At 45.6% G+C, this 16,126-nt stretch overlaps 1 protein-coding gene across 2 annotated transcripts in view; it reads left to right on the forward strand.

Moving 5' to 3' along the window:
• Window positions 1-11,974, forward strand: part of YPEL2 (yippee like 2) — a 60,763-nt gene extending 48,789 nt beyond the window's left edge. For both annotated transcript variants that reach the window (XM_070478561.1, XM_070478562.1), the window contains exons 3-5: window positions 5,762-5,805; window positions 6,818-6,926; window positions 10,920-11,974. In XM_070478561.1, coding sequence (XP_070334662.1) covers window positions 5,762-5,805; window positions 6,818-6,926; window positions 10,920-11,009 — 243 coding nt within the window. In that variant the 3' untranslated portion in view covers window positions 11,010-11,974. The remainder of the gene's footprint in view (window positions 1-5,761; window positions 5,806-6,817; window positions 6,927-10,919) is intronic.
• The last annotated feature ends 4,152 nt before the right edge of the window (window positions 11,975-16,126 follow it).

Raw genomic sequence — 16,126 nt, forward strand, 5'->3', positions numbered from 1 at the left:
ACTTTTTCTTGTCTCTTCTGCAGGCTCCTGAAAAGGCCAAAGAGGGAAGGTGGAGAACTGATCTCCTTTTCCCTCTACACTTGGTTTACCTTGTTTTACTTCTTGTTCTCAACAACTTAGGACGTGGGCATGTTTTCCATCCACAGGTGTAAAAGATGCGGAAGCCCAGAGGGTAGATAATTCTCCCAAAGTCAAGTAGAGCTAGTAAGTTGAAGTTGTAAAGCCAGGATTTTATCCTGAATTTCTGACCCAAGATGAGATCCTCTTATCATGTGCAGACACCCCAGGACTAGCTCCCAGTTGTTAGAGCTGAGTAATCAGGTGGGCCTCTGCCTGCCTCATCCCTGGCCACCTCCTGGGGCATGAACTCGGTTGATGATGAGTGACCTTCCCAGAGAAAGGAGACTGAGAGGCCCTCTTTATGCGAGGAGGACTTCATACCTGAGCCTGTTGGAGAGAAGGAGGAATCCGCATGTTTGCTATGTTGCCACCTCCCCCGACAAATATTCGTTTTTCAATGGTTCTCCTGCTTTTGAAAGGAATTGCTGCCTTCCAGACTTTCAAAGGGGCCAGAAATCAGTGGTTTTGGCTACCAAACAGGAAACTCAAAGCCTTTCCGTTCCTTTGAGCTGGCTGGAAGGGCTGGGCTGAAACTATAACTTTCCTTTAAAGGACAGAAGAAAAGTTTGGGGTAATTTTTTAAAAAAACAACAACTTAAAAAAACCCTTTCCTGGAGTCCTGAATACCAGCCTTGGTTGATATACAACATGGAAAAGAGCTGCCTTGTTGCCTGGCAGTCATGATAGCAAACAAATGTGTCTGCCCGTCTGTTTGGGCGCTCCTGGTCTGAAATCCTGTTTGCTCCGTTCTAATTGCTCCCTGCTCTGGCTTTCTGTCTCCCCACCTTCCGTACCACCCTCCCTCAAGGGAGCGCCGGGCCGCGCCTGGTCGTGCCAGGCTGGGCCGGGCCCCACAGGATACAGCGACCCAGCCGGGCTATTCTTGTCTGTGTCTATTTGCAAGATGCCTGTTGTTCTCCGTGAATGTTTTTCTCATCATAAATGTTGGCTTGGCAGCGGCCCAGCGTGACAGCCATGGCGGAAAAGCTTGCAGAATCTCCCTTGTCCTCAGAGACTCAGCTGGTCCCGGGTGCAGAGCTGGGGAGACAGGCTCAGCGATGCTGTCACTAGTGGGGTGCCACTGTAGGTATCGCCACCTGATGGGTTCAGCACCCTTCGCAGAGCGTGGGCCTCTGCCAGCACAGCCTCGGAGAAGACGCCTGGAGGAGCCGGGGTCGCCCTGGGAGGCGCCTCTGGGCCTGATGGAAGACTCTTCTTCATGTGCCCTCCCCCACCCCACTCTCTAGGAATTCGAATGTGTGTCAGGCTAGAGAAAGCCACTCTTTTTTTTTTTTTTTTTTTACTTTTCATACGACCTTTTAAAATTGATTTATTCTTGCATTCCTATACACTAACAATGAGAAAACAGAAAGAAATTAAGGAAACAATTCCATTCACCATTGCAACAAAAAGAATAAAATACTTAGGAATAAGTCTACCTAAAGAAACTAAAGACCTATATATATAGAAAACTATAAAACACTGATGAGAGAAAGCCACTCTTAGGCCCTGCCTTAGAACCCCAAGAACAGTCACCTCTGAGCATTTAAAGTCACATACCCCTACCAGGAAAGTGTTTTGAGCATGTACTCCTAATGTGTCTATTTATAAATGGTTTACAGGGGTTGCTAATTTGTACATTATAAACATTTATTATAAATTTTTAATAATTTATGCAATTTAAAAGGATGGAAGAAAAAGTAACACAATTATAACTTTTTAATCTTATTTTATTGAAGGTATATATGATTGAATATGCTCTCTTTTCAAGGGAAAAAAATCTTCGTTTATCACTTTCTGATTCAGTAATTCAGAAAGTGAAAGTGTTAGTCGCTCAGTCGTTTCTGACTCTGACCCCATGGACTGGGACCCGCCAGGCTCCTCTGTCCGTGGAATTCTGCAGGCCAGAATACTGGAATGGGTAGCCGTTCCCTTCTCCAAGCATCTTCCTAAACCAGGAATCAAACCCGGGTCTCGTGCATTGCAGGCAGATTCTTTACCATGTGAGCCACCAGGGAAGGCCTCAGTAATTCAGAGGTGTGTCCAAAGACAGTGCCCTCCAGTACTTCATTCTAACTATTGCCCTGGCTGAAAACTTCTTTACAGAGAAAGGTAGATTCAAATGGAATATTTGTGGGAATTCCCTGGTGGTTCAGTGGTTAGGACTTGGCGCTTTCACTGCTAGGGGCCTGGGTTCAAATCCTGATTGGGGAAGATTCTATTGGATTTCACTAGCAAGAGTATATTTTACTGTAGATAAAAATAATTTTTAAAAAATCCAATGAGTTTTGACACATGCATAGTCTTACGCACCACCAAAATCAAGATGAGAAAATAATTCCATCTTCCATGTTACTCCTTTGTAGTCAAACTCACCCCTTACCCATAACCTCTGGCAACCACTGATCTTTTTAGCCTAAAGCATTTCAAGCTCATCCATGTTGTTATGTGTATTAACATAGGTTTTCATTACATTTGGGTAATTGAAACTGCCAAATTCTTGTCCAGACTTGGCCATTTTGCAGTGTCCTTGAGAGCACTTAGTTTTGTCAGTTAAAAAAATTTTTTTGGACCTTTCTCATAGGGGTATGTCAGTTGTTTTTCGTTTGCATTGCCCTAGTGGCTAGTGATGTCCAGCATCTTTTCATGGGCCTGTCCTATCTGCTTATCTTTGGTGAAATCTCTTCAAATCTTTTGCCCATTTTAAAATTGGATTTCTTATTTTATTATTGAATTTTGAGAGTTCTTTATATATTTTAGATACAAATCCTTTGTTAAAAAAGCAATATGTAGATATTTTCTCCCAGTCTATGATTTGTTTCTTCACAGTGTTTTTCAGAGCACAAGTTTAAAATTTTGATGAAATCTAGCAGTTTTTTTCCTTTATAAATTGTATTGCTGATGTAGTATCTAAGAAGTCTTTTCTAATGCAAAGTCAAAGATTTTCTCCTGCATTTTTTTTTGCTTAATAGCCTCCATTTTGAATTAGTTTTTTTGAACAGGCATTTCAATTTTGAACTACAAAGATCATATAAAATGAAAGCATTGCTAAATGCCAGTTCTCTCTGTAGTACAAGTTTCTTTGGAAAAGGTGTTACGTTTCCATTCCCTGTCAAAATGTTGCCTTTACTTTGAAGGGGCAGATTTAGTGTGTGTGTTTTTAAAAAAAATATTGCCAAGTCAGTATTTTGTCAGCAACTTTTCGTTAAGATAGTTTGGAATGTTTTTTGCAAAGGAAAAATGCGTAACTTTATCTTTACATTATTAAGTACTTGGGTGTAAATGAACCTCTTTGGGCTACTCTATCCCATTATAAAACATTACAAGGATCCTACTGTTTAAAGATCCTATTTTTATAACATCAGTCTCATTATTGACATCTTAAAGCACAGAAGCAGCAATTTTTTTTTTTTAAAGGAAGTTAGAGGCAATTGACTCATGGGATAAATATTTTGTAAATGATGCCAGATTTTTCATGCTATGTGTTGCGGGTTCAGAGAGACAGTGAAGACACGGTTCATGTCTTCAGGGAGCTCACAGTCTAGTGAGGGAGTTAGTTAGACAGGCAGTTGAAATCAAGTATGCTGAGAGCTAAGAAAAAAGGAACAGGCAGTGAGCAAAACGAGTCCCGTCCATGGGTACCAGGGGGTGCCTCTTCTTGGGGAGGTCAGAGAAAACCTTACGAAAGAGAAGAGGCTGAGCTGAGGCTTGAGACTGGTCAAGTGAAGGAACCCCCCCGTCTTAGGGAAGATCGTGGGCAAAGTTGGTGAAATGCAAGTTCCAGGAATTGCACATGGTTCGGCCTGACTAGAGCAAAAGACACAGTGGCAGAGGAACAAGAGAAGAGACTGCGGGGGGTGGTGGGCCCAGATGGTGAAACTTTTGCTGTCCTGGTGGCGCTTGGGTGTCTGTGTGCTGCAAGACTGAACTAACTGGTTGGCCAAATGTATGGTCTGTTTCGCTGAGACATTGTCTCATCTGAACACGTGGCATGGACTTCCAGGTTCCAGGTCTCGAGGCTGTAACACTTGTATTCATGCTCAATTCTAGCCTGGAGCTCATATGTTCCCCGGAGATGCTTCAGGACCCAAAGGAAAGAGCTGGTTTTGCCTGAGCAGCAGCTGGGGAACACCTGCTTGCTCCTCGGAGCTGCACCTGGGAGCCAAGGCTTCTGGCGCATTTGCACATTGGAGACAGCCAATCATCCAGCTGCCCCAAAGACAGATTTTAACCCTTCTCTGTGGCTGGCGGGCCCCGATCCCTAAAGTCCATTGCTTCTGACGGCAGTTGTCTTGGACGCAGTGATCTGTGTCCTGTCTGGTTCTCTCCTACCCTCTGGTCATCTGTTAACCAGTCAGCCCTGGATCTCTCCAGCCACTGAATAACAGAGGTCATGGGAAAGTCCCTTATTTTGTTTGGTTGTTTCTTTCCGAGTGGTCTTCAGAGCAGACGAGGATGTTTAATTCAGGGTACAGTTGTCAAGCCACATTAAAAATGCAGGCGGCAGTGTGGGACATGGCTGGCTCATGTCAGCCAGACATTCCAGTGTAACCAGAGGAAGAGAACATGGACAGGGCCCGTGTTAGAGGAAGTATTGCAGGGTGAGCTTTCAGGCTCTGGTTTCTCCCAGTCCCTGCCATCCTCCAGCCAGAAGAAAGAAGCTCCTATTGTTGTTTTTGTTCAGTTACTAAGTTGTGTCCAACTCTTTGTGACCCCATGGACTGCAGCCTGCCAGGCTTCCATGTCCTTCACTATCGCCTAGAGTTTGCTTAAACTCATGTCTGTTGAGTCAGTGATGCTGTCCAACCATCTCATCCTCTGTCTCCCCCTCTTCTCCTGCCCTCAATCTTTCCCAGGATCAGTCTTTCCAATGAATATTCAGAGTGAATTTCCTTTAGGAATGACTGGTTTGATCTCCGTGCAGTCTAGCTCCTATTTAAGCTAGAAGTTAAGTGGGATTACCCTTTAGTGGGCATTCCTATGACCTGGAGATCAAGTTGCTTACACCTCAAAAAGAGAGAACTCCTGCAGTGCGGGTTGGTTGGTTGGTTGGTTTGGCTGCATAGCGTATGGAATCTTAGTTCCCCAACCAGGGACTGAACCTGTGTGCCCTGCATTGGAAGGTGGATTCTTAACCACCGGGCCACCAGGAAAGTCCTCCGTGCTGCCATTTAGGAAGACAGTGACTGTTAGAGCAATTAGGGTCTCCAGGAAAGTAAGACCAGTGAGAAGTGTGGGTTTGGTGGTTCAGTCTTACCTTGGGAATTCTTTGCTGTCTCCTGGGGGTTGTACAAGAGGGCAGGGAGAGGTATTCGTGCCTCTTGCCATACCCTGGCCGCCTCGAGGAAAGCTGTGGACAGCACAGATGGTCAAAAGCAAATGGATCCAGGAAAGGCCAGTGTGGATTAATGCTGTCTTCTTGCCAGTCCAAGTGTGGGCTGACCCGGGTTCCGTAGCTCTGTTTGTTCTGCCTTCTCCTCCTCCCACCCTGCCATCTGCCAGCTGGACAGTTAGCTGCCTCACTGCTCCCTTTTAGCTCTGTCAGTCCTGCAAGGTCATGATTGTTGTGCTTTGGGGCTGGTTCCCCCCCTGGGTGGGTGAAATGGATCTCTAACCATCGATTTGTCTTCTTGCATTTCAGTCGTTCCAAGGAAGTCAAGGACGAGCATACCTCTTTAACTCAGTGTGAGTGTCTCTGAATGGTACATCCATTGTTCGATGCAAATTTTGAGGGATGGGGAAAAGCAACACTCCATAATGATGACACAATGGAACCTGTCCTCTCTGACACACGCACACATACACACAACCCTGTGGAACATTATTTAACCACACATGTTAGCCAGTCATCCTTGGGGAATTTGGTGGGTGGGGGGGCATCATCTTGGGCTAAAAATAATGTAGGCAGTATTCCAGTAAGCAGAGAGGGCTGTAGTCTCTTAGCAGAGAAGCTGGCGTGCTTCTTCTGAAGCCTGACCATGAAGGTCTCAGAACTAGACCTGAGACGTGTCTCCAAGGAAGAGAGGAGGATGAACAGAAGACCCCGGGATCCGCTGGAGGACTGAGGCTGGAGGAGGCTTTGTAAAGTGGAGTTAGCCAAGAGCCTCTGTCCCCTCATACGGTCTGCCACAGCCCTCAGCATCATTTACAGCTTTCTCTGGGAAAGCAAGCCTGATGAACTGTGAAAATGGAAACCTAGCATGTTCAGCTTGAAATAATAGGTGCTCCTTGAAGGAGTTTAGGTAGCTGATAGATGGGGCTCACTGGTCCCTGATGAGGACAGGACTCTGCTCTCATGATTGACATCTCCAGCCATGGTCCGTCCTCAGGAAGCTGTGCTCATGGCTGTGGGCTTCAGTGTGGTTGTCCTTTTGCCCCCTTAAATCACAAGCCTAAAAGCACTTGTTAAGAACAGCTCTGAAGAAAGAAAAATTCCAAGCAAGGTCTCAACCATAAAGACTGTTTTGAGTCGACTCACTGAATCAGAACTTTCAGATCTGACAGACAACTCAGTGGAGGTATTTTAACGTGGCTACCTTTTGGAGGTTGCTACTAGTTTCGGTTAGAGGTGATGCTCTTAGTGTTGGCTTCCCTTCGGGCAGCCATATTCAGTTAATCTTTTGCTGGAAGTTCAGCTTCAACAACTGATGGGCATTTGCCTGACTCCCCTCTTTCTCTCTCCCCACCCTTGGCACAGAGTTAACGTGGGCTGCGGGCCGGCGGAAGAGCGCGTGTTGCTAACAGGACTGCATGCCGTCGCAGACATTTACTGTGAAAACTGCAAAACCACCCTGGGCTGGAAATATGTAAGTACCGAGGGGTCTGGTTGGTGGATAGCGTGCCATAAAGAAACGAACTGAGAGTCGAACACTGGAATGCAGTCTCCCACTTGCTTCCCCTGGCCTTGTGGGATTGTCTTCAACGAGGATGGGAAACTGAGTTTCAAGAGCAGTTCCTGGCGCACATGCATCCTCTTCTCATTGATAGTCCACTCTTCCTTCACCTGCTCCTGACACACACAGACACACAGTCACACACCCTCTCAGTGTAGTAATAGTGAAAAGTGAAGTTGCTCAGTCGTGTCCAACTCTTTGCGACCCCATGGACTGTAGCCCACCAGGCTCCACAGTCCATGGAATTTTCCAGGCAAGAGTACTGGAGTGGGTTGCCATTTCCTTCTCCAGGGGATCTTCCCAACCCAGGGATCGAACCTGGGTGTTCCGCATTGCAGACAGATGCTTTACCCTCTGAGCCACCGGGGAAGCCCAGTAGTAAGAGTAGTGGTAATAACAATGCACATAACATCTCCTGACATTATTTTATTTACTCTCCCCAGATCCTTAGAGTGTGGGCCATATTTTCATCCCTAGTTTACAGATGAGGAAACTGAGGCCTAGGCGGGGTGATAGTATGTCCCGTATTGTCTAGTCATTAGGTGGCCAAAGAAAAATGGGAGAGCAGGTAGTGTTCTGACTGCAGAGCTCTTTGCTCCAGTAAATATCCCCAGAACATTTTAATTTTTTGACCATGCCATGCAGCATGTGGAATCTTAGTTCCCTGACCAGGGATTGAACCCACACTCCTTGCACTGGAAGTGCAGTCTTAACCACTAGACTGCCAGGGGAGTCCCTCGACAGATAGTTGTAATGTCTCCTTGGCAGCTAGGAGAGCGTGCAGAGCCTTGCCAGGGTGAGAGGAGGTTTGTGTATTCTGTGAAAGTCAACTTGTATTATTATTGTTGTTGCTGCTATTATTATCGGTAGATCTTTTCACAGTGCTTTTCTCTCTCCTCTCTGTCATTGTGGGGATGCTAAAAGTCAGTCTTCCTGTTTCTGGGAGAGAACTTTATTCCATGTTGTCGCAGAGGGTTGGTGTGGGGCTGGCTCGTAGGACCTGCTTGGGAAGGAGCCTCAAGGAGCAGTCAGGACCTCCTGGAGAGTGATAAGGATGTGTCATGTAGGTTTGTTGATGGCAGCAAAGACACCACTCTGCAGGACTTTGCTGGTGGAGGAGCTTCTGCATATGTGGGAGCAGGGAGCATAGGGGAAATCTCTGCGTCTCTGTGTCTCCTGCTCCTTTTTTCGATGAGTCTAAAACTGCTCTAAAAATATGAGTCTGTGTGAAAAAAAATATGTTGAGCAAGAGAAGCCAGCCATGAAAGTATGATTCCGTTGAAATAAAGTTTAAAAATACTCAGATCATAAAAACTGCAGCAGGTAGAGTCTCCAGGGAAGGAGCACAGCCTTTAGATTCTGTCTTTCATGTCTTCCTTGGAATGTTCAGAATGAGAACGGAAAAACCTAGGCACCGTGTGTCACGATGCTGAGAAGTTTCAGCCACAGGTTCATCTGGGAGAAAGGGCCTTGGCCGATCTGATACCCCTGTGTGGCCACTGGCCCCCTCTGTGGTCTGGGGGCCACAGTTCTGGTTTTGATTATCCAGAAACGTTCTGCCCCTTCTTTGTTTCCCAACTTCTTGATTATCTTATTCCTTGAAGATGTGCTGGATATAGACAGAAAATAATCCTGAGTTGGCCGGCTTGTCTCCTTACCTTGGGTAAAATGATTAAGTCCTGGGGACTTCCCTGGCAGACCAGCGGTTAAGAATGCACCCTGCAATGCAGGGGACCCAGGTTGGATCTCTGCTTGGGGAACTAAGATCCCACATGCCTGCACAGAGTGACCAAAAAAAAAAAAAAAAAAAATCCAGTCCTTTGACAAAGCTTTATTTATTAAGAGCCTTTGTGTTGGATACAAAAGTGAGTGAGATCCAGTCCTTGCTCTCAGGATGCTTACAGTCATGATACTTGGGAAGAAAGCCGCAGGTGACGATAAAACAGCTGGACAGGACAACAGAGAAACATCCATCTCCCCAAACATTCCCTGATCCCCTCTCACATACCAGGCCCAGTGCTCCAACCTTTCATTCTATTATTCCTTCTGACCCTTACGATGACCCTGTGAAGTACTTGCAATTATCCCAACTTTGTAAGTGGAAAGTTTATAATTCTGCAAACTATTAATGGAAGTCAGATGCTTAGATAATGCTTTTGATGCTGGGAAGCAGTAGGAGTGGGGTTTAATCTGCGATGTTTGTGTCAATTCCAGATCCAGTGCTCTGTCCCCTGGAGTCCACTTGTGACATTTTGCAAGTGTCTCGAGGCTTGAGGGGTGGGCGTATTGACTTTCTTTTCCCTCTCTCTCTTTTTTTCTTTAAAATAGGGACACACTGTCACTTTCCTAGTTTTATTTCTTTCCTCCCCCTGCATTCTGAACACCTTACCACAGAACAACAGGTCTTATTCCTAAACCATATTCCTCTGTTGTGTACACATCACACTCAGGCAGATGGAACTGGGGAATAAGGAGGTGTCAGGGAAATTACTGCTGCGCCCACAGCTCTTGTGTGTGTGTGTGTGTGTGTGGTGTGTTTGCATTTTCTCTCGGCGCCCCTCCCCTCTCTGCTACGTGGAATGACTCCTCTCTGAACGAGAGACTCAAGTCTGAACTCGTGTTGAGGCCCAGAGCCCCTGCACCCTAGAAGAGAAGATACAGTTCATACTGCTGCCTAGCACCTATCAGCAGTAGGATTCAGCTCCTTCCCGATTTGGGGGGCTCAGAAGGGAGAGTTTGTCCACTGTTCTGCCCATCGAGCTTCACCATCTGATGACCCTGACATGCACTGGTTTTTAGATGCCACGCCAAGATGACTTTCTGTATCTGTTTCTGCAAATAGAATATCATCATGATGCCACACCGACGCAGGACTTATTTCCGTGGGGCTTGTTAGCTGGGAGAGCCTGCGGCGCTGTTTCAGATGGACACCTCCCAGCTGGTTTGTAATGGGTTTGCCCTCTGGAGGCCTCGCAGCCGAGTGGGGCTCACGGGCTGGCAGGTCCTTCAGCTTGCAGTTCATAGAGCTCCTTGCTCCCTGGAGAAAGGCAGTGACGGAAAAACAAACTTAAGCCATCTGACATGGAAATAGCAAGATAAGAAATAAAAGAGAGACCTGTTTGGCAATACAGTACACTTTGTTCCTTTCCCCGAATGTCTTTTCTCTAAGCCTAACAAGCATGGTTTAAAATAATGGCACAGTGGGCATTCCCTGGCGGTCCAGGGGTTAGAATTCCGTGGTCTCACTGCTAAGGGCCCAGGTTCAATCCCTGGTCGGGGAACTAAGATTCCAGAAGCTGCTTGGCACAGCCCCCCAAAATAATAAAAATATGACACAGAAACTCTGTGGATACCTCCATAGGACGGATTTGTGGTTGACATAAAAAGCTAAGTGCCCAGAAGATTTTACAAGGCAGACAAAACACAAAGTAGATACATAATGACCAAGACAGACAGGCACAAAATAGATACAAGTTATGCTGTATGTTTGAATGTGGTTAGGTGCTGTGGAGAAAAGTAAAGCAGGAAAAGACCGGGGCAAAGGGGATGGCTGGAGGGGAGGTTGTGGTTTTCAATAAAGACCTTACTGTGATGATGATGTTTGAGCAAAGATGCTAGAGGAACTCTACTGCAAATACTGAGACACTATTTAGGATACTTAAATTTAAAAATATTTAAATTCTACTGCAAATACGGAGAAAGCGCTGGTGATGCCTCAGTCCTGCAGTTAAGCCAAGGGGACATGGCGTGCGTGACTGGTGGGCCTTCTCCGTGAGTCTGGGTGAGGCTGGGCCAGACTTCAGAGGCCCCGAGGCCCGTCACTGGCCCTGCCTTTGCTCCTGTAGCCAGAAGTCACCTGCGCATCTTTGGTCATTGGATGTCTTCTCTTCCTTTGTGTTTCTGTAGGAACACGCCTTTGAAAGCAGCCAGAAATATAAAGAAGGCAAATACATCATTGAGCTAGCACACATGATCAAGGACAATGGCTGGGACTGAGGGGAGAGCATCCAGCCAACCCAGCGTCCACGTGAATGCCATCCAACCGAACATTCTACCCAAGCGTGAGAGAGTGACTGAACACTTGGTTCCATCCATTTAGAGGCCTTGCCATCTGGGGCATTCTCCCACCCTGACGCCATCTTTCTGGTGACCGGCCTCTAAACTGCTGTCTCTCTGTCTCTTTGCTTTGTATCTGTTTGTGAGTTGATCCTGGCTTCTCTCTCTGTTCTAGTGTTGGCTGAAAAAACAAAACAACGAAAAGGAACAGACGCCTGCCCGCATGGCGGCAGCCCACTTTGACGAAGGCCCCAGGGCCCTTGAAGAGCTGCCCGAAGGCCGCTGGGTCGGGAGCACAGTGGCCCGGCCTGGGGGTGTGAGGGTCCCGGGTGGGCAGGGGACGGGAGGGGACAGGTAGGAACAGACTTGTGCTGCTCCTGGAGACCTGGGAACTTAGGCTTGAAATAATCAACTTGTCTAAGAGGACAAAGAGGAAAAAAAAATACCTCATGACTGCATTCTCTCTGATCAGAAGCTTCTGTTCCTGACACCAAATGTGCCAGGTTAGCAAATGAGAGCACAAGAAGGATGGCCCCTAATCGTCACTGGCGGGGCAGGGGGCCAGCCTGGTTCTCCCGGGCCGAGCTGGTGGGGGGTGGTGTGTCCTGGCAGCAGGGGATGACTTGGGAAAAGCCCAGAAGGTTTTGACGACTCTGATGCCTCACTGCTCCTCTGGGTGATCTCTGCCTCTTCAGCCCCTGTAGGTGACAGGAGAGGGGACTGTCATTTGCAATGTGCGCGAGATGCAAATATCCCAAAGGCTTTGACCAGCAATCAAGTAAAAAAATCAGTGATTGAGGATTACAGGGAACAAAGCGGGGGGTGGGGGGTGCAGTTGGGGAGCTCTTGCAGAAATGGCCTTGATCTTGGGCCAGAGAAAATAAAAAAGTAGAACCAGTTAGCAATTCTGACTGACCTTTTTTTCTGAACCTTCATAAGAGAAGAGCACTGTGGCAAGGAAGTGGGGGTGGGGTGGGGCAGAGCCTGGAATAGTTTAGGCTTGAACTGTTACAGGTTAGATGCATCTTTTTTTTTTTTTTGGTATGCATTGGCTTCACTGAAAGCAGCAGTTCTTTATGCGTATGAGTTTTTGGGTGTTTTCCTCCAGTTCTATCATTGTAGTTGCGGAAAACGAAGTCCCAAGGCTTCGAGTTTAGTGATACCCTGGCCGGTAGATTCCTCATGCCCCTAACTTGTTCTCTTTGTACTTGAATGTTTTTGTGTGGAGAGAAATCTGTCCATGTGATCCAGCAATGGGAAGGGCTTCGATTTGATGTCAGACGGCAAGTTATAAATTCCAGTGTTACACCCCACCCCCGACCTCCCCATCCAAAGTTCATTATATTAGGGAAGTGGGGGAACGCATCCCTGTGAGGCTCATGAGAGAGGAGTTTGTTGCATTTAATCAACACTGTGAAGTCTGTTCTACAGCAACTTAGCCAGTATGCAGTGCATGACCGAAACTCATTTAACTGAGATAATTTCATTGCTTAGACTGAAAATATTATCATTGCTAAGATATGTGTAGGTTATGTTAGGTAATTCTCAGCATCTCATTCTCCCAGTAGGCTGATCCTAAAGGAAAATTCACCTTAAAAGTCACAAAAGAGTGAGTTGAAGGAGAACCTGTAAAATTGTTAAGCAAGATTAAAGCAGCCAACCCGGGATGTTTCAGAATGGAACGAGATTCCCAGAGAGGGTGAGTCTGTCGTGGAAATGCCTTCTTGTGTCTCTGGGGGCTGCTGGTGTGACGCAGGGCCTGAGCTGGGCACGGTCCTGCCCGGGTAGTGCTGGGCGAAGAGCTAACGGGAAGCCAGGTAGCCCCGCGTTTAGCAGCAGGCAGCCTCTGTGAGACAAAGAGAGTTCTGCAAAACCAAATTTGGTTCCCAAAAGCTTCTTGGCCCACATCATTCGGTGCTTTAGCGACCCTGGGAGATTAAGTTGTTCTCTCCACTGTTACTAAAAAGCAGACCGAGATTCAGAAGTCTTTCATTTCCAATCCCAGAGACACAGTTCCTCTGGCTCCCAGGCCCAAGATCTCAATTAAAAAAAAAAAAATCATTTTCAGCTTCCACATTCCTAAGCTGGTTTGCCAGCCCAGAAATCATAAATTCCCCTCTGCGTCCCTGCTCTCATTTCTGTGTTTTGATTAGCCCCTTTACTCAGGGAATGTCCTGGCTATTGATAATCCTTTCCAGGAAAAGAAAACAGACAGGGTCAGGGTGGGGGGAACATGTAGGTGTGTAAAAATCAAGCGTGGTCATATAGAAACTGGACGTGAGGTGCCCTAGAATGTTCAAGGGGCAGAGGAGACCGAAGTGCCACTGTTCACCCTTGGGGATGGGGCCTCTGACTCTTGCATGGATCAGAGCAAGCTCCAGTTAGACCCGGGTTCTGGTGTTTTGTTTTGCTTTAATTTAAATTACGATCCATTGAACATCCAGTGGGCACATGGTGTGAGAGAGCTGAACAAAATGCTGGTTTTTCCGTAATGACAAGGGTAAAAAAAAACCAACTCATTAGGCTTTCCCTAAGAAAAACCAAAAGTGCTTCTTATGACTTGAGCTCCATTCATGGCTTGTCTACTAGTGTCTGGCAGCATCGGAGAGACCGCAGCTGAGCGAGGGAGATGCCTCAGTCGGTTCATTTTTTAATTTCCTCACCAAATTATGGACTCAGAGCATAACCAAAGACCTCATCCGTTCACCCCTGGTGGGTTTGGGGAACTGGAGTTCGATGGTAAAGCTTAAGTGGGGAGCCCAGAATAGGGAAAGGGAGAGGGGGAAAAGAAAAAGGCATGACGTGCTAGACCTCAGCCAGCAGCTGCCTTCCTTTTCAGCTGAAGTCCAGCCAGCAGATTCTAGTTCCATCTCCCTTGTGCCTCCCCAGGTCATATGGCGTGGGCGGCCCTGGATTACACCCAGCCCGCTGGGATATTAGTCTCAGGCCGCTGATGGGTTGATTTGATGTGTATCCAACCCAGCCGAGCTCAGTGTCCACGGAACATCAGCTGGGCCTGCCCAGTTCCCCGGACAACAGGATGACGGAGATAGGATAGAGTCAATCTTTACTGGTGGATCAGTGTGTGAAAGACAGGTGTCCCCTTTATAAAAAGATTTTTAAGAGGATATATAAGAAACAGTTGCTTGTGAAATATACTTTTGTAAATAATATTTAATTTTTTAAATAATATATTTGGTGCTGTTTTCTCAGATCCCCTGAGAGCACTTTTTATTTTCATTTTTAAATTCTCTAGTTTCCTCTGCATTTCTTGAAGTATATCTTAAGGGAAACAGTGATCACCAATATACTCTTGCAAAAGAAAAGGAAAGGAAAAAAAAAAAAGATCTCCATCACTTTAGTCTGGACAGAGGCAATAAATGAAGCAATGCCTCTGTATTTCTTCCCAGTGGAACTGACTCTGCAGTACATTACCAGGTTGAGAATTGAAATATTTTCTTGCACCACTATTGGCCAGAAAAGAAAATAAATAGAATCAAATAAGTTTAGTAACAACTTAGAGTGATTCCTCTTGTTGGAAGAATTTCCAACAGATGGGAGTCTTGTTTTTAATTGTTTGTGTAAGTGTTTGTGTGTGTGTGCGTGCGTGCGTGTATGTGTGTATATGTGTGCGTATGTGTGTAAAGCACTGAATTGTGCCTCTGGTTTTCGTTTTTTGGGGGACACTATACCTACAGTTTACACCTCGGGCACATGAGATTCTTCTTCCCTTTCTCTCTGCTGGTTTTGTTTCTGAGTGGACCAACAGCACAACCCTCGAGGAGTTTGTTTTCCCGAGCTCGGAGCTGTTGCGTGTTTGCTCCTCTGTCTGTGTGTGCTCAGCTTTTCCAGACTGTAAAGGAAATCTGTTGTTTGTGAAGACCCAGCAGAGTCACAGCTGTGTTCCTCACTGAGATGTGAGGGTGCACTCATCATGGACCCAGGGCTCCAGTTGTTGTGGAAACCACATCATGTTAAACATTAAACTGGTTTGGGTTGAAAAGAATGTCAATAAAATAATACACATATTTTGTAGGTAAATAGCTTTTTTTTTTTTTTTTTTTTAAGGTCACATTGCCTCAGGTTCAGGAAGAGGCTGGGAAATCAAATATTGAACACAATCAACTTAGATATTTTTTTAAAAAATGAGTCTGCCTCAAATAAGAAAACATGCTAGTGGTCTAGGTCAAGGAAAGAGATGTATTAATATTTAATATTTAAAATTAAGATAACGTCATGAAATCAGCCAGCAGTGAAAGATAAAGCCAAGAAGAAACAAGCCGTTCTCATATTATCAAATTCTACCTGCCCGTATGTTTTTGTATAACATTTGGGTGAAAGTGAGAGTCAGTTCCCTTTTCCAGCCTGCAGAGACTATCTTTCAGTACAGACTCTGCCTATTTATGCTTGTGTTTACAAATTGTATTTGTTGGGTTTTGTTTTTCTTTTATCTTTTTTTTTTTTTTTTAGTGGCATTTTCAGGTCACTTTGCTTCAATAACAAAGAAAATTATTTTCAAGTGATTTGTCTTCACCATTTCCTGTATTTGTACATAGTGATTCAGTATTAGAGAAAAGTGCATTGTTTCTGTCATATTTCCAATCTGTGTTGGTGCTCATTTGAGAAAATAAAGTTTTCAAATATGAATTCTTTGCAGGGCTCCTCTGTCTTAATTGACCCAACATGTTTTATCTCGACATTTAACACATAAAAGTAACTGAAAGGTGAGAAGGAGGTCGTCTGTCTAAGCCCATTCACAGATCTGTCAACTGAGGCCCTAGGGGGTTATTTTCTGTAAGGACACTTGGCTGATTAATGAATAAAAATCAGGTCTCCTGCTTCTCTATAAACACTTCTCCTGGTTTTGGAGATCAGAAATGCAGGAATGACCTTTATCATTTCTGTCTACTAAGCCCCATGTTAGTCTCTGCAACATTTTCTGTTTACACCAATTTTCTTTGGAGATAGAATTACATTAGGCAAAGGGGAAAAAAAACAGGTGAATCAATAAAATAATGTCAAAAAGAGCCAACATTACCTCTGAATGGTTGACTAAC

The sequence above is a fragment of the Odocoileus virginianus genome, chromosome 17 (assembly GCF_023699985.2).
Source record: "Odocoileus virginianus isolate 20LAN1187 ecotype Illinois chromosome 17, Ovbor_1.2, whole genome shotgun sequence".
Classification (NCBI taxonomy): domain Eukaryota; kingdom Metazoa; phylum Chordata; class Mammalia; order Artiodactyla; family Cervidae; genus Odocoileus; species Odocoileus virginianus.